At 43.7% G+C, this 18,821-nt stretch overlaps 1 protein-coding gene across 3 annotated transcripts in view; it reads left to right on the top strand.

Moving 5' to 3' along the window:
* The window catches only part of ADARB2 (adenosine deaminase RNA specific B2 (inactive)), a 425,242-nt gene that overhangs the window by 257,318 nt on the left and 149,103 nt on the right, over positions 1-18,821 (top strand). Inside the window, exon 1 of one of the 3 annotated variants that reach the window (XM_074946238.1) lies at positions 12,103-12,236. The exons of the other annotated variants lie outside the window; for them this stretch is intronic. Coding sequence (XP_074802339.1) covers positions 12,152-12,236 — 85 coding nt within the window. The 5' untranslated portion in view covers positions 12,103-12,151. Of the gene's footprint in view, positions 1-12,102; positions 12,237-18,821 lie in introns of those variants that run through there. 3 annotated transcript variants of the gene reach the window in all.

Genomic DNA, 18,821 nt, shown 5'->3' on the forward strand with positions numbered 1-18,821 from the left:
TTTTATCCTTATCTAGAAACTTTCAACAGGTCTGCCTCCCACTTCTGTCTCAACTCCAGTGCAAGTGTATACCTCTTTGATATACCAGGCAATGCCGTCTTCCTTTTTCCATGCTTGTTCTTCCTGAACAAGTTGTACCCTTCCATACCAATATTCCAGCCAATTATGTCATAATTGTGATTATGCACTAATATTTCTAGTTCTTCTTGTTTATTCCCCACACTTCTTGCATTAGTATATACATATCTAAGATGTTCATTAGATTTCGCCTCTATATTCCCTCTAGTATATTTATGAGCACGATTAGTCTTATTGCTCAAGAATATACTAGAGAGCACATGTAACACACACACCTCCTGGGTGTGGTGTTCTGTCCCATCTACTGGCACCAAGACCACTTACACAGAGAGAGAGAGTAATGAGTCTGCTCTACTGCATTAGCTGACAGGCGTATGGCTTTTAATTCATGCAGTAGAGGCTCATGCCTTTAGTTCCAGAGGTCCCAGGTTTGATCCCGCTCACAAACGACTGGGGTCTGTCAGTGTTACAAGTGGCGGCTCGTCTGTGATTTCAACTAGAAAATCTCTGAAGCTCAGGATGCACTTCCTCAGCTAGGGGAAATATGTAAGCCACACACCTCCTGGGTATGGTGTTCTGTCCCATCTAGTGGTGCTGAGAGAGAGTGTCTGCTCTACAGCCTTAGCTAACAGGCATGTGGCTTTCAGCTCATGCATTTAGCTCCAAAGGTCACAGGTTCGATCCTGCCCACCAACGACTGGGGTCTGTCGCTGTTACACACAGTCCTACATACACAAGGGGTTGGGAGTCTCTCCTATCCCTAAATTTTCTGTTATCCATCATTATGACAATCCTGCAGGAAGGAGAACTCCACCAGGGAGCTCACCAGTGATGTTTTCAGATTACATATTAGGTGGTTGCTATTAGTCACACCACTTTTTCATTGCACACCTCACTTTTTCAGCCTTCTCAGCCCTCTGCCAGCTTAGGAAGTAAGAACCTGGAATCCCTGCAATTCACACTCAGGAGCATTGCCCTCATGCACATGACGCTGTCAACTAACTGTAGCTATCAGACCAGCCCAATGTTGTCATTTAAACTATAGCCTTGCACTGAAACGCTTTATATAAAATACATATGGGCAAGCAGTGGCATTCCTCCTCTTTATTTACATCAATCTCAAATCACTCCAAAGCACTGCCATCCTTGACTGTGCTAACTCTGACATGCAGTAGTTCTGGGAACACCATAAAAATGCCAGCACAGCAGCAGTGGCACAGAAATTCAGCTGCTTGATCTTTGGAGAATTATTAGACGGTGCTAACATTCAAGGGTATGTTGTCAGCACTGTGCAGAAGGAGTCAGATGTACAGCCCCCATTATTATTGTTAATGGGAGTCACGTGTCAAACTTCCTATGCATTGCTCTGAAAATTTAACTCTCTTTGTAAAGCTTTGCTAACTTTTCTCTTGTTGCTTCTGTTAATTAAGTAACAGATTTGCAGCCATCTGATGAGATGATGAGTAAAGATAGAAGTGGTGTGATTTGCAAAAAAATCCAACCAGTTAGTAGACTCTCATAATCAAGAGGTAAAGAACCTAAAACCTCCAAAGAATATGCAACTTGGGACAAAAGCATTGATAAATATTAAGAACCAGATCTTCAGCTGGAATAAATCAGAACAGCTCCTTTGAAGTCAGGTTTACACTATCTGAGGATCTGGCCAGTCATCTAGCCTAGAATAGTCCAACAAAGTTATAGCTTCATGTTCTTCCGACACCTTTAAAGTAATTGTTTGCTCTTAACAATTTTACACCCCATGTTAAAAATATGTCTAGAAATTAACAGTAAAACCATTAACAGTCTGTCCTTTAAAAGAAGCCACAAACAGAATGAGCAGCAGAAGATTCTTTCATGGTAAAGAAAAGGTCGTCACAAGACAGGATTAGGGTTAAATATGCATTATTGCAAAAATACGAGAGAGAGAGGTCATACCTTCCTGGTTTGTAGTAGATTGGAGATTAAACTGAGAGCCTTTAATCCCTAATCACTTACTGTTCCTTTCTGGAGCAATACATTCATTACACAGCACACAAATAGTAACAAGCAAGTTCTTGCATGAAAACTATATGCAAATGCAATGGCAGGGAGTCATCTGCCCACAACTGGGTCTATTGGCAAGTAGTGGAAAGGTGCCATTTCTCACAGATAGCTTAATCATTTAGCAGTATGAATTGGACATCCAAGTCCTTTAGGTAGCTTGGAAAATACAACGCTAAAAGTCTATTTTATTAGTTAGTAAATAATACCTTTGGGAAACTAGACAAGCAAGGTGACTTTTATCCAACTGATACCCTCCAGTCTCTGACAGCATAATGCCTGTGTCAGTCAAGTTACATTCTAAACAATGAGAATGGTGGCCTTTTAAAGAGTGAAACAAATACTTGCCCACTCATTAGGAGTATAGTGGGGTTCACTTAGGGGCCGGCAGGCCATGGTTCAACAGTCTCCAAAGTCCTGGGGGGCCTTGTTGACAATCTGAGGCCCTGGTGGACAGTCTGTTCTTCTCCAGATTCTCCCCCTTCCCCCAGTTGGACTAGGGAGATAGGGAAGGGTAGGGGAACCTGAGCCCTCCCTCGTCACCAGGTCCTGGCCCAGGGCCCAAGAGATTAGGGGGTGTTTCTGTACCCTCTAGTTGATACCCCAGACCAGCTTCCCCATGACCAGTTCCTACCCTCCCCTCTCACCCATTATTGCTCTCTTGGGCTGTGACCATGCTCCAAACTTCCATTTCCCTCCTCACGGAGGTTTGTTCAAGAAGTCTCAGTGATTCAGATAGTTAATTGGGTTTCCCAGCTCCTTTCGGGGTGTTCAATGATTTCCCCCTTGTCAGGGAGAAGGGGAGAGGAAAAAAAAAGGGGTCAGGCCCCTGGATGCCTGGTTGGACCTTACCCACAGTCCAGGTCCTTCCTCTGTGAATTCTCTGTCCCAGAAGGTACTAACTGGCTCCCTTCCCGTAGACGATCTCTCCTTCACTCTCTCCTGCTTGATTGCCAGAGGTACATTTTAAGCAAGTCCTCCATTTAGAGCATGCTGTACAGGCGAGGCCTTCTTAGCCCTGTGCTGCTGCATAATTCCTTTAGTTTTAGTGAGGGGTCCGTAAACCCCATCACATGGAGTAATTGGTGCCTCTTCTCCCTCCAAATGCATCCCGTTTGCTCCCTCACCATTTATCTGAGGAGTGTTTTCTTGTTTCCCCATTTATTATTACTCTTTACGTGTGTCATTATTTGAGTGCTATCAGTGTAGGCTTTATACACATAAAGAGAGAAGTGGTCCCTACTTCAAAAAGTTTACAGTGAGACACTGTCAATGTCATTCTCAGAGACTGACAGGAAGTCTAGAATTGAACTAGTGTGGCTATCCTGAGAGAACAACTGAGTGGTGGTGGCCCTTGCTTATTGGAGCAATGCCTTCTGAATGTAGGAACCCACCTTTGGAAGCAGAGTCATTACAACATAGGGTTGGTCTGCAGTGAGCTCTGTGTGGGCAGATCCCCCCTGTGTTTGTACAGACCTCATTCTGGCATCAGGGCCTTAGAATTTGTCCTGGTCTACACTTAAAACTTAGGCTGACATAGCTACAGTACTCAGGGATGTGAAAAATTCACATCCCTGAGCACCGGAGCTATGCCAACCTAACCCCTAGCCTAGACATAGCTATATAGGCAGAAGAATGTTTCCATTGACCTAGCTACCATCACGAGGAGAGGTGGTGTTCCTACAGCAATGGAAAAACCCCTTATGTTGCTGTAGGCTGCGTCTACACTACAGGGTTTTGCCAGCATAGCGACAGCACAATAGCTCCGATGATCTAGTCCCCATAGTGTAGACATGGCCTTTGTCTAAACACAGAGTTGCATTGGTTGAGCTTAAGATGTGTTTTTAAACCAATTTGGGTAAACTGATATTAAAAGCTTGTGTAGACACTCTTATTTCAATTTAAGGCAGCCTTATTTCACATTAGTGTAATTTGATTAGGAACAGGTTTAAACTATCCTGAAATAAGCCACTCTTAAATCAAATTAAGATTGTCCACACAGGAGGTTGAACCAATTTAACTAAAGCAGTTTAAAGCAGACAATGCAAATTCGTATGAAGACACAGTCATGTGAATAAGAGATTCCAAGATTAGCCTGGTCAACCCGAACATTGATCAAAGTAGTTACTGCAGGCAGGGTAATTATGTAGTGATTTGCCTGCTCTCTGTATACAGATGCCCTTCCCTAAAACTGATTGATATTCAACTGGCTCGCAATCAAATGATATTAAGTAGTGTTAATTATGCCCCTTTGTTATGTGCTTAATAAGGCTACTGTCCCTTTTTTACTGTTTACGGCACAGCTCTTACTTGCAGAGTTTTGAGCAGCGATGGCTTTTTAACAATTGTTTGCTCATATGCTCTGTCTGCTTTAAAAAGGGTCTGCCCTCCAAAAAGAAAAGAAACAAAATGCTCACTTGTCATATTTTATTCCCAAACTGCACAGAATGCAAAATGAAAATATTTTTAAAAGAATGCTCAAATAAGATCAGAAGCTTACAAAAACATGCTATTTGTAAACTGCCACTTTCTAGCCAGAGTCACATAACTTAGAAAATATCTAATACTGTGTAATCCTCATGCAGACGGAGGTGCACATACACTGATAGTAATGCAAGGTATTTTATCTCTGTGTGTCCCCAGGCTAGGCATCAGAAGAGAAAAACACTCCGGAAACAAAATTAAATAGTTTTAGATCTAATTTTACTAGGCTGAACTAGATTTCAGATTGATTTCTGTAGAATTTAATAGAGAACAGCACACTCTGATACAAAATCCATCTACCACATTGTGCTTTTTACTTACTTTGCTGTTTACTGGAATTATAAGAAACTAATATTTCACAATGTAAGGTGTTTCATTCTGTAAATGGCTTTTCATTTTAAAGGAGTTTGGAATGGCTGTTATGGAGGGCTGAAGTATAGCCACTGAGATTTGTCTACTCAAATGCCTATTAATATTCATATGGTGAAACTGCTGCTAAAATCTACCTTTGTCATTCTGTGAAATAAGAACTGCAGGACAGGCCATCATAAAAAGAAATAATATTCCAAATGCTGCATACTTAATGGTTTTCTTATTGTGGTCGGTATTTGGTTTGGTTAGTCTTCTCAAATCACTGGCGAGGGGCTCATTATGTGAAGGGGTTTAATCAGTAAATCATATCCCAGTTGAAGGTATTCTACACTTTGAGTCACATTTGTACATTCCATTGTCCAGATCCTCACGGATTGTTTGCAGGGTTTGGTTGTGGTGCATCTCCACTTCCTGAGTATCTAACTCCTAATTACAAGTTGTTATCCTGAACACACAGTGAATGAGCACTGGTCCATGGCCTGTAGCTGAGGCCAGGGTGCCAGTCTTAATTTCCTGTCATGCAGACATGGGGGGGTCAGAGCCTCAATTGCAGATGAGTAGCAGTCAGTGAAAGAAAGTCGGGGGGATGCAAAGGTTACCTTTTGTACCCCTCACTCCTGAGACTGTCTGGCAGCTAGTCTAGTCGCCGCTGGCTGTTCTAATGCCTGGATGTGCAGCAACACTCCAGCCGCTCTCTTGTTCCCCAGGCACACTTCCTGCCTCAGAAGGGTTTGGCATGTCTCTGCCACCTGAGGATTCCTCTAAGTGAAGAGGAATCCTCCAATGACCTTCTGAGCCAGCTGAAGACCAGCCAGATTACAGGGCAGGAGCCAGCTCTTGTCTACTAGGAGCTGGATTTTCCCATAGATTACCCAACAGTTTATTCAGATGGTAACCACTTTTGGCCTTGTAGGGCCAGATTATTAAAGATGTTTAGGTGCCTAAAGATGTAGATAGGCACCTAATGGGATTTTCAAAAGCTCCCATGGGCTTTAGGTGCCTAGGTGCTTTTGAAAATCCCACTAGGTGCTTAACTGCTTCTTTGGGTGCCTAAATACTTTTAAAAATCTGGCCCTCTCTCTGCATATGCACAGTGTGCCCAGCCATTTGATAGCATCATTATCAGCCAGGTGAAGAGCCAGTAGCCTGCCATTAAAGTAGCTCAGCAGGCTCTCATCAAGGATATGCGACACAGTCTGAATTTCACCACATCTACATTGTGGGTCATTAGAGAAACCCCATTTGAAGAGATTGGCCACATAATTGTCAGCAGCCAAGCACAGCGTCATCAATTGGGCCCTTAATGGACAAGACTGGAAGCCCAGAGGTAAAAAGCTTTGTTCCTTTACCTGTTCCCTGAGCCAACTGAAGTTACACATTTAATGCTCTTAACAGTATTGTAATACAACAAACTGTTATTTATCTGTATTGTGGTAGCTCCTCCCTGCCCCAGTCATGGGCCAGGACCCCACGATACTAAGCACTGTACCTTAGTAGATAGGCCCTTCCCCAAAGAACCAAATACATCAATAAAAAAGCAACTGTTACTTTTATTTACACCAAACTGCTGTATGCAATCGACCAAAGTGGATTTCCAGTTGAGGCAGAGGGATAGACCCTTTTATGCACTGTGATGCATATCGAACAGCTTCTAGATGTACTTCAGAGGAAACCTTCATGGCTTTGGCATTCGCTCCTCTAACTTCTGACTTGAAAGGGAGCCCTCCTAGTGCAGTCAAAAACCTTCCCCTGAAATGCTGAATATTAAAATGTGCCACAGGTTTGTCTTCCCTTTGATTACCAGATGAGACAAAATATGTTCTGCTGTTTTATGTCTTAATTTCATATCCCTGCTGAGGCAGAGGGGGAAACATATCATAGCTGATGAATTTCCTCTCTTATAAAGTTCCGTTCCTAATTCACAAAATTCCTTGGTTTCCTTCCAGAGAAAAATGTCCCAGGCAAAGGGCAGCAGAGTATATGTCACTGAGGGTTTGTCTACACAGGACCTGGAGGTGTAATTTCCAGCTCGGGTAGACATAGCCACTCTCGTTCTGATCAAGCTGGCGTGCTAAAAATAGCAGTGTTGCTACTGGATAGGTGGCAAGACAGAACAGTCCAAGCTGAAACCCTGCGTACATACTCAGGGTGATGAACCCATTCCACTGCTCACACCGCCATGGCTAGATGGCTCTTTTTAGTGCACTGGCTCAAACGGAGCTTGCGTGGGTATATCTACTTGAGCTGGAAATTTGCCTTCCAGACCCAGTGTAAACATACTTTGTATTCCTTTACCACCTCCTGGAAAAGATTTCCCTCCACTTCTCACATCTCTCCAGCAGATGTGAGAAATCAATGCAAATGCACTAGATTTAAAAACTAATGATTAAAAGCAGATCTTGAGCAAATTTATGCACAAAGGGCCAACTTCTCAGCTGTTGCCAAGCAGCTTTCAGTATATCTTAGGGCAGGGATAGCAAACTGGCTTCTAGCCACCTTTGTACCCATCCAGTCCAGTGGCTACTCTGCATTGGGTTGGTCCCCATCAGCACACCTTAGAGCAGAATAAGCGCTGGCTGCCACTATCCCCAAGGCATCGTGTCAGTCAGGGATTACCAGGAAAGCATGAATGTCCTAGGCATGCCATCTTTCCCCAGTCATAGCCTGTGTACTGGCTGTGAAGGAGCTGTGAAAAAGATCCAAACTCAATATCTAATCAGAGATTTTCTGCAGCAGTGAATTCCACAGGTTATCTATATATTATGGGCCAACCCTCACTTTTGTATCCAAAAACTGTGTATAACTGAATACTGGCAGAATCCCCTGAAATTATTCAGTTGCTCCTATATTAATGTGCTCTGATTTCAGCTCATAAGTGACAGAAAACAGAAGTCAGTCACAGGGCAGGATTATCCACAAACCATATTTGCCAGTTTCAGAGATGTGTACATGCTTCAGAGGCAGAGGGTCTAGCAGCTGTATGAGCCTCTGTAAAATCCAGTTGTGTACCTTTGCCCCCCCCACACACACACACACTCCTTTGCTGTTGGTCTTAGATCATGACTGGCCAAATGATGGTGGACCTCTTGTGTTTCCCATCTTCACTGGCTGGTATATTGGGGCAGCAGAGACACAGACAATCCTCATATGGTGAAGGGTGCATTATTTCAGCTTGTAGCCCAAATGTTATCTGGCTGCATCACATATACACACGGTCTCTGGGCAGAACACTCCTGATGTTGCCCTGGCTTTGTCCCACAATCCCTTGTGAGGCCAGAGCCATGCAACATACACAAAACTGGCCTGTGGCTCTTACTGTTGGCACATGCTGTGACCGATCTCCCCCAGTGTTCCAGGTACAGTGTGCATATTCTGTCCTTCCACAGTGGTATGAGGCATCTCAGAATCTGTCTCTGTGAGGGGAAGTTTTTCCTTCTGTTTGTTCTGAATGCGATGGCCATTAATTTCATCAGTATCGCTAAAGTTTGTGAAATTTTTGCACGGAACCCAAATTTTTGTGTCCCCACTCCCTGTGCATGTGCCAGATGTAGCTCTCAAAGGGTTAATCCCTTTAAGCATTTCTTTTTCAGCTGCTGCTAAATTCCACTATCTCTCTCTGCCCACTTGGTGTATGGGACAGCAGAGTAAACTACTTGTCTCTCTGTCAGCCTCTATGAGCTTCACTGTGAACCTGTTAGCAATATTATTATGGTCATTAATGATGTGTATTACACTAGCACTGAGGGACTGCAAAGAAGGATCTAGGGACTCACTGTGCTAGGAACTGTACAAACAAATAACACTTGTCTCAGATAATCTCTCCTTGTCTCAGAGAGATCCCAATCTAGTATTTAGACAATGTGCAACTGGTGAATAAGCAGACGAGCAGAGGGAAGGACCAGGCAACAGTGAAGAGAGGTGTGGGTGCATACAGTAATAGTCTCAGTGGTAACAGAAAGTCAGCAGTCTAACCCAGGGGTGCCAACCTGTGGCTCTGGAGCCACATGTGGCTCCTCAGAAATTAATATGCAGCTCCTTGTATAGGCACCGACTTTGGGGCTGGAGCTAAAGGTGCCAATTTTCAAATGTGCCTGGGGTGCTCACTGCTCAATCCCTAGCTCTGCCACAGGCTCTGCCCCCACTCCACCCCTTCTGCTCCCTCCCCTGAGTATGCAGTGCCCTCGCTCCTCCCCCTCCCTCCCAGAGCCTCCTGCATGCCACGAAACTGCTGATCGGGACGTGCGTGGAGGGAGGAGGGAGGCGCTGATCGGCTGGGCTGCCAGTGGGTGGCAGGAGCTGGGAGCAGGGTCGGGGAGCTGATAGGGGGCTGCTGACGTATTACTGTGGCTCTTTGGCAATGTACATTGGTAAATTCTGGCTCCTTCTCAGGCTCAGGTTGGCCACCCCTGGTCTAACCGGTACTAGATGGCAGTGATTTGTGGGCACTGCAGTAAAGGTGAGTTTCTAAAGATGTATTTAAAAGAGGATAACGTGGTGGGTTCCTACATGTAGTGTCTGTGAGATAACGGCACCTGGGCGATTTTACTGCAGCAATCTGGGGGCACAGTCTAGCAGTGCATACAGAAAAACTTGCAACTCAACAGTGGGATTCTGAATTCAAATTTAAAGGTTGAGATCGATGCCAAGTGATGCCAATCCCTACCTAGAAAACAGAGTGAAGTTCCTGTTGCAATAAGAGATGCATTCTGGTGGTTGTGCACTTTGCAATTTAGAAATCTGTGAGCCTCCTGTAGTAAGCAGTGTAAGTTTAAAGGAATTGCTATTTCTCCTGCAGTTTCCTCTTGTTTTTTTCCTTTTGTGTAAGGACTCACTTCTTTCTATCAATCACTGTGAGCTCATCCAAGTCTGAACTGACTGAACACATCAGGAAAGAGGAACAAAATCATCTCCTGGTGTGTGGGTTTATTTTATTTTATTTTATTTTCGAAATAAATCGAGGTTATCATGAATGTAGCAATGTGAATATTTGATTTGGTGCATGTGTAAGTTAAGAGCAAAAAGTAGCAGCTGTCTTCAGGGAGTTTTACAGCTGAGTTCACTTTATTGTATCAAAGTTGACCCATCCTCACTAATCTCATACTCAGTGTGAATCGAATGCATTAAGGCATGGTTTATAATGTCCAAATTGTGTTTTTTAGAAGAATCCCATTTAAGAAATCTCCAACATTCAAAGTAGCTTATGGTAATCAATTAGAATATGAAAATGGAACTAATTCTGTAAAACACACGGAACTGGCAAACTACTGGTAGCCATCTGTTTAATCCTTGTTGTGTAGTCAAAAGTCGCATTTTAAAACACAATTATTAATAGTTGTCATTAACTGCCAAGCAAAAGAGCACACTACCAATTTCCATAGGAAATACTTAGGGAGATTTGGAGTAGAACTTGCAGTGTGTTTCCAGCCCTCCCTTATTGCCTCAAGCCAAGAGCAGGTCTCTCTCTGCTTAGGTGAATAAGGCCTGATTTTTTTAGAAGTGCTGAGTCCCACAAGCTCCCATTACCTTCATTCTACCACCTGAGGGGGCAGAGGTGAAAGTAACTTTAAGCACTTACCAGTATGGTGGCCTGGCTCCGGGCCCCCGGAAGGGGTGAGGCCTTGGGCAGAAGGGGTGGGGCTGGGGTTCAGTCTCCCCCAGCCAGCCCATCTGCGCTGCCTGGCCTGCGCCGCTCAGGGCTCCGCTGGTGATTTAAAGGGCCTGGGGCTCCGGCCACTGCCGCAGTAGCAGCCGTGGCGGCTGGAAGCCCCGGGTGCTTTTAAACTGCCGGCCCCGGGGCAGCTGCCCCTTCCCCCCCGCCACCGTCAGCAGCCCTGCCGGTAGGGTCCCTAATGGCAGGATCGCCAACAGGGGGCGGCAAAAGGGGCAGCGACATTAAAGTATGCATACGGGCCGGTACCGGTGGCCACTTCTTACTGGTACGCCGTACCGGCCCATACTGGCTTACTTTCATCCATGTGAGGTGGACACCGTAGTTCTGAAGATCACACTGTCTTAGCATGGTTCAGGCTTTCTTCCAGCAACTAACAGAAGTTACTAGATCGCAGGCCCTGGTTCTCATGGGAGACTTCAATCACCTTGATATCTGATGGGAGAGCAATACAGCGGTGCACAGACAATCCAGGAAGTTTTTGGAAAGTGCAGGGGACAATTTCCTGGTGCAAGTGTTGGAGGAACCAACTAGGAGCAGAGCTCTTCTTGACCTGCTGCTCACAAACCGGGAAGAATTAGTAGGGGAAGCAAAAGAGGATGGGAACCTGGGAGGCAGTGACCATGAGATAGTCAAGTTCAGGATCCTGACACAGGGAAGAAAGCAGAGCAGCAGAATACGGACCCTGGACTTCAGAAAAGCAGATTTTGACAACCTGAGGGAACTGATGGGCAGGATCCCCTGGGAGAATAACATGAGGGGGAAAGGAGTCCAGGAGAGCTGGCTGTGTTTTAAAGAATCCTTATTGAGGTTACAGGGACAAACCATCCCGATGTGTAGAAAGAATAGTAAATATGGCAGGCGACCAGCTTGGCTTAACAGTGAAATCCTTGCTGATCTTAAACACAAAAAAGAAACTTACAAGAAGTGGAAGACTGGACAAATGACCAGGGAAGAGTATAAAAATATTGCTCGGGCATGCAGGAGTGAAATCAGGAAGGCCAAATCACACCTGGAGTTGCAGCTAGCAAGAGATGCTAAGAGTAACAAGAAGGGTTTCTTCAGGTATGTTAGCAACAAGAAGAAAGTCAAGGAAAGTGAGGGTCCCTTACTGAATGAGGGAGGCAACCTAGTGACAGAGGATGTGGAAAAAGCTAATGTACTCAATGCTTTTTTTGCCTCTGTCTTCACGAACAAGGTCAGCTCCCAGACTGCTGCACTGGGCGAGGTGACCAGCCCTCTGTGAAGAAAGAAGTGGTTCGGGACTATTTAGAAAAGCTGGACAAGCACAAGTCCATGGAGCAGGATGCGCTGCATCCGAGAGTGCTAAAGAAGTTGGCGGATGTGATTGCAGAGCCATTGGCCATTATCTTTGAAAACTCATGGAGATTGGAGGAGGTCCCGGACGACTGGAAAAAGGCTAATGTAGTGTCTATCTTTAAAAAAGGGAAGAAGGAGGATCCTGGGAACTACAGGCCAGTCAGCCTCACCTCACTCCCTGGAAAAATCATGGAGCAGGTCCTCAAGGAATCAATTCTGAAGCACTTAGAGGAGAGGAAAGTGATCAGGAACAGTCAGCATGGATTCACCAAGGGCAAGTCATGCCTGACTAATCTAATTGCCTTCTATGACGAGATAACTGGCTCTGTGGATGAGGGGAAAGCAGTGGATGTGTTGTTCCTTGACTTTAGTAAAGCTTTTGACACGGTCTCCCACAGTATCCTTGCCAGTAAGTTAAAGAAGTATGGGCTGGATGAATGGACTATAAGGTGGATAGAAAGCTGGCTAGATTGTTGGGCTCAACGGGTAGTGATCAATGGCTCCATGTCTAGTTGGCAGCCGGTATCAAGTGGAGTGCCCCAAGGGTCGGTCCTGGGGCCGGTTTTGTTCAATATCTTCATAAATGATCTGGAGGATGGTGTGGATTGCACCCTCAGCAAGTTTGCAGGGGACACTAAACTGGGAGGAGAGGTAGATACGCTGGAGGGTAGGGATAGGATACAGAGGGACCTAGACAAATTGGAGGATTGGGCCAAAAGAAATCTGATGAGGTTCAACAAGGACAAGTGCAGAGTCCTGCACTTAAGACGGAAGAATCCCATGCACCGCTACAGACTAGGGACCGAATGGCTAGGCAGCAGTTCTGCAGAAAAGGACCTAGGGGTTACAGTGGATGAGAAGCTGGATATGAGTCAATAGTGTGCTGTTGTTGCCAAGAAGGCCAATGGCATTTTGGACTGTATAAGTAGGGGCATTGCCAGCAGATCGAGGGACGTGATCATTCCCCTCTATTCGACATTGGTGAGGCCTCATCTGGAGTACTGTTTCCAGTTTCAAGCCCCACACTACAAGAAGGATGTGGAAAAATTGGAAAACGTCCAGCGGAGGGCAACAAAAATGATTAGGGGACTGGAACACATGACTTATGAGGAGAGGCTGAGGGAACTGGGATTGTTTAGTCTGTGGAAGAGAAGAATGAGGGGGGATTTGATAGCTGCTTTCAACTACCTGAAAGGGGGTTCCAAAGAGGATGGATCTAGACCGTTCTCAGTGGTAGCAGATGACAGAACGAGGAGTAATGGTCTCAAGTTGCAGTGGGGGAGGTTTAGGTTGGTTATTAGAAAAAACTTTTTCACTAGGAGGGTGGTGAAACACTGGAATGCCTTTACCTAGGGAGGTGGTGGAATCTCCTTCCTTAGAAGTTTTTAAGGTCAGGCTTGACAAAGCCCTGGCTGGGATGATTTAGTTGGGGATTGGTCCTGCTTTGAGCAGGAGGTTGGACTAGATGACCTCCTGAGGTTCCTTCCAACCCTGATATTCTATGATTCTATGGCTATCAGTGCCACCCTCAGGACAGACTGTCAAAAAAAGAGGGCAGACACTCCAAACTAGTGATATGTTCTATCATTAGATTTCACCAACTGAAACTGAAGAGATAGCAGACAGGCACGTGCACAGAGGAAAGGAAGGAAGGGTCTATAAGGACTGATGTGTTGGGGGCATGTTTGATGTGTTCAGTCCTAGGCCCACCATCAAGATGCTTCTAAAGATTTTCAGGGAAACACCAAAATGCTTATAAAAATTTTTAAAGATATGACTTTAAAAAATATCAGATCATGCTGTTTAAAGGCTGAGCTGTCAACAAATTGAATTATTTTAAATTAGCTAATTGTGAAACCTTTCAGGTTCACAATGTCCAGTAAAATGATAACGTTCTTTGCTGCTGTATATAACTCTAACCCCCATCTTTCTGGCTCAGCACTAAGCCTGTATTTATGAAGTGTGGATCAACAAACCACAGGGCAAAAGCCACGTTGCAAAAGGGTAGAATTTAGCAGAAGTTTGGCAGCCCTTAGTGATACATTAAGATCTGATGAAATGTTTGGATTAAATGCTGTTCTTTTTCAAACACGGGGAAAAAATTTGGCTCATAGTTTTTGGTTTGTTTTTGTAATTTAAAAGGATATTGTCAAAACAGTTTGCGTGATTTTTTTTTAATTAATTGCTGCTGTTGGAAAATACCTCTTAAGAAATCTGAGGAAATTGAAATCTGCTTCCTTTCTCAAATTGTTTTTTTGGTTTGGTTTGTTAGTTTTTTGTTTTTTCTTCCATCTTGCATGCACAACGGATTTACACTGAGAGGACAGATGGTTGTGTGGTTAAGGTACTGGACAAGAGCTTAAGTCATTTGGCTTCGTGTGGAAGGATGGTTTCTGGGTCGGGCAGCAGACTGGGTCTTGGCAGATGCAGTATTGTTCCTGGCTCTGCCACAGACTTCCTGTGTGACATATTACCTCTTTGTGCTTGCATTTCCCCTCTCACCCGTTGTCTCTCTTGTCTATTTCCGTTGTAAATGCTTTTGGTCAGGGACTGTATCTTACTGTGTCTGTCCAGTCCCTAACACAATGGGATCCTGATTTCATTTCTGGGGTTGCCCCTGTTTGACCAGAGTAGCCAGTCAAAGTTTGGGGCCATAGGGATGTTCCATTTGGAAGTAAAAATTGATGGAGTCTAGTAATTTCTTTGATGGAACCTTGTTTATTTATAAGGCATGTGCAGAGTCCTGCTTTTTCAAATGCAGGAGGAAACAAGAACAAAAGCTTAAAGCTCCAAGTCTCTTTAGCCAACAGACCCACAAGTTCTCTCCCTAGCTTTCCCCAAGGTCACATAGGATATGTCTACATGGTTATTTATCCTTACAGTTATGTTAATTGAAGGATGAGGTCACACCTATCAATCTCAATAAGGTTTTGACTCAATCCATAACAAGGTTTCACTCAACTCATGACAAGGGTCTTCTAGGCCTTATTCTAATGCAAGTAAATAATAGCTTATTTACAGACAAACTTAAAGTAAAATAGTAGCTCAAATTTTGTGTTGCAGATCTTGAGTCTCCCTTTGAAAGGACGTGTAAGAGCAGAAGAAAGTGGGAAAAGATAGGATGCTTTAATGGTATTTCTCTGGGGAGCCACGATACTTTTTCAGATCCAGCAGCCTCCTTTATTCTTATTCATGAGATTTCTTCAAACTGCCAGAGATAAGACTAATTGTGATGGACATTAAAATATATGAGGACTTAAAAGTGTGAATGCCCAATTCACCTAATCTTGTTAGAAACAGTAAACAAGAATAATACTGAATGTTGCCATTGACGATAAACCTAAATTAGTGTTACATGGCACATATATGGTAATAGACAATAACTTACAAGAGATGGAAGTGCATGATCATACCTTTAGATATATCTCCAAACAGATTATTTCCCTGTAAGCACCTCAATTTAATTATTCTGCCATCCGTCTTCTCCTCCTCCACAGACCGAGTAATTTGTCTGCATTAGGTGCACATAGCAACCCTTCCCTTCTTACATCTTTCATTCAAGAAACCTCCCCTTCTGCTTTTTCAGACACATAGTAAATCTTCCGTTCCTCAGCCAATGGGTTTAAATCCTACATTCTAATCTTTATCATCTTTATTGATTGAGCCATATTCTTGTGTAAATTGGGGCCAAGTTGTATCTGTGATATAATTAATCCTTCCATTCTGATCTGCAGTTCTAAGATTGGTGGCATTGTCACAAACCACTGCAGTAAGTCTCTGTTCTCCGCCATGCAAAAGTGAAGAAACAAGGAAGATCTTTGGGGAAAAAATATTAGAAACCCGAGATGGCTAAGGGGTCCATTAAAATAAAATGTGAAATTTCAAGTCATATTACAAATCAGGCCCATCAACCAAACAAATGCTTGGGCAAAAGAGGCGTCACAGAACGCTGTCTCATGTAATAATAATGCATTAGAAAACTATACTTAACCCTTATATAAATGCAATGAATTAATTAGTCAGTGCAATTAGATGGGGCCTAGGAAAGTGGGGTCCTGCTCTGTGACTGGAGCCCCTAAGTGCTATTGCAACACAAATAATAATGAACCAGAGATTCAAAGTTACAGGCTAAAGGGGCTGCAGCTTCAGGAATGCAGCATCACAGAAAGATAGCATTCTAGAATAGACATGGGGCATATAATTTGGCATGATGTCATCAGAAAGTATAAAAACTAGAATCTTCAGCATCACTGTCACATGCCCTTACTACCTGAGCTAAAGGAATAACTCCATTAGCTGTGAGTAAGAAGCAGCCTTTATTCTCAGTGGGGGCACTTTCATTTAGTGTATGTCATCCTTTCTATTAGGCAAGCTGGTTCTGAATGTCTGAGGTCCACCAGAATTAAGTCCCAGCAGGGATGCATTTTATAATGAACCATATCTTCATATATACAGCACCACACTCATTGCTGGAGATCAAATCAGAGAATTCAGCACAAATGGGCTTTGGATCAGCTGTAGAAAGCACAAACGATTACCTCTTGAGCTAAACAAGTTACTCACTTGATTTAGGTGTGAATGTCAGCAGGTTTTAGCTTCACCAGGGCCAGGCACCAGAAAGAGGGACATGATCACACACAGTAAGCAAGTGTGTTACATAAGCATCACATTTCTCCCTGATATCACAAAGCAGAGTAACACCTCAGCACACATTATTTCATTTCGGGAAGTTTCTTGGGTAACGCATGTGAACTTTACTCTCTCACTTCATCACATCACTGCAATCCCTTAATAAAATTACAATTCAAGCTGGATGTTTCACTATAAATTATAAATTAACATAGGCTAAAAGGTTCATGGACTAAAAATTCTTATGTGGAGATACCATTTAGTGCACTTACGCAAGAAAGAACACTCATCTTGTACTTGTAGCTGAGTTGAGTTGTGCTGCTACCAAGCTTTGCTGGTTACAAATGTCTATATGCAGTTTATTTTGGAGTCTGATCACACCCTTTAATATGAGACAAAACTGTTTGCAAACCCAGGCAAAACAAGGCTGACAAGCCAACAGATACACTATTGAAACAGAATGAGTTTAAACAGACTTCTATGTCAGAATACACTGTGGAATGGTAGCTAAACAAGGAATCATATCTAAAATTATTAGCCATATGTTTCAAGGAAAGTTGTACTAAGAAAAATAAAAGTTTAGGAAATGTTTCCTCCCAAAAGAGAAGTTCACATTCAAAATTATTTTCCAGGCCTACTTAGACGAAGTTATTCATTATTCAGTTTTTGGTGAATTTCAAAATAATATGGTACAAGATATAAGTAAAACAGCCCAATATGGTGTATAGCAGCATTGATTATAATACTGTAGATGCTTCCATGAATAATGAGCTTTGATATATGTTTGACTAAATAGCATACACATCTGCAATGTAATCAGGTTTAATGTGTCTCTATGAGTAAAAGTTCTTTCCCAATATACAGATATAGAGAGAGATTCTCAGCATAGCAATGCTGTTTTTATTGAAAGTGCCTGGTAGTCATAGTTTTAAGATGGAGTTTGATACATTTATGAATGGGATTACATGACGAGGTTGCCAGCGATAGCAATCAGTATAAATGAGACTATGGGGATTAGCAGGATTCAGACAAGGACTGGATGTTTGTTTGGATAATAAGAACATCCAGAATCACAACAGGAAGGATTAAAAAAATAAAAAACATGATTGGGGAAGAAATATAAAACCCCCATGCATTGAGGCATGAGTCAACCTCTCAGTAAGAAAATTTCCCTGTAGTTAGGTCATTCGATAACTTCCTTTAGCAGGCTCTTGAAACCTACCTCGTCTGAAGCAGCTGCTATTAGCCAGGGTCAGAAATGGGAAACTAGACTAGATGAACTAATGGTCTGATCCAATTATGGCAATTCCTATAATCCTATTTCTGCAATTGACTCCCTTTAACTGTTTCGTTTTCTCCAGGGAGCAATAATAGCAGCCCTCCGTCCCAACTACCAATCTCCTTTAATCAGCATAGAATGGTGAAAGTCACAATGAAAACTGTTTCACGATACTCTCTAGCAGCATTATATCTACACATGAGGCAAGCGCTACCTCAGCCAATCCTGTCTGGAGAGTTACATTGCTGACAAATTTGAATAAAGATCCTATTACAAGTAGAACCTCAATCAAATACTCCCAGAGGAAGAGCAAACTCACTGACTCTGCTCACAAAACAACACTGACTTTACTGAGCTTCAACTTCTGAGGATAGGACAAGAAGCAATGAGTTAAACTGCAGCAAGGGTGGTTTAGGTTGGACATTAGGAAAAACTTTCTAACTGTAAGGGTGGTTAAGCACTGGAATAAATCTCCTAAGGAAGTTGTGGAATCTCCACCATTGGAGATTTTAAGAGCAGGTTAAACAAACACCTGTCAGGGATGATCTATAGCAGTGGTTCTCAAAGCCGGTCTGCTGCTTGTTCAGGGAAAGCCCCTGGCACGCCAGACCAGTTTCTTTACCTGCCGCGTCCGCAGGTTTGGCAGATCGCAGCTCCCACTGGCCGCGGTTTGCCGCTCCAGGCCAATGGGGGCTGCGGGAAGGACGGCCAGCACATCCCTTGGCCCGCGCCGCTTCCCGCAGCCCCATTGGCCTGTAGCGGTGAACCGTGGCCAGTGGGAGCTGCGATCGGCAGAACCTGCGGACGCGGCAGGTAAACAAACCAGTCCGGCGCGCCTGGGGCTTTCCCTGAACAAGCAGCGGACTGGCTTTGAGAACCACTAATCTAGATAATACCTGATCCTGCCTTAAGTGCAGGGGACTGGACTAGAAAATCTCTCAAGATCCCTTC

The sequence above is a fragment of the Natator depressus genome, chromosome 2 (assembly GCF_965152275.1).
Source record: "Natator depressus isolate rNatDep1 chromosome 2, rNatDep2.hap1, whole genome shotgun sequence".
NCBI lineage: Eukaryota > Metazoa > Chordata > Testudines > Cheloniidae > Natator > Natator depressus.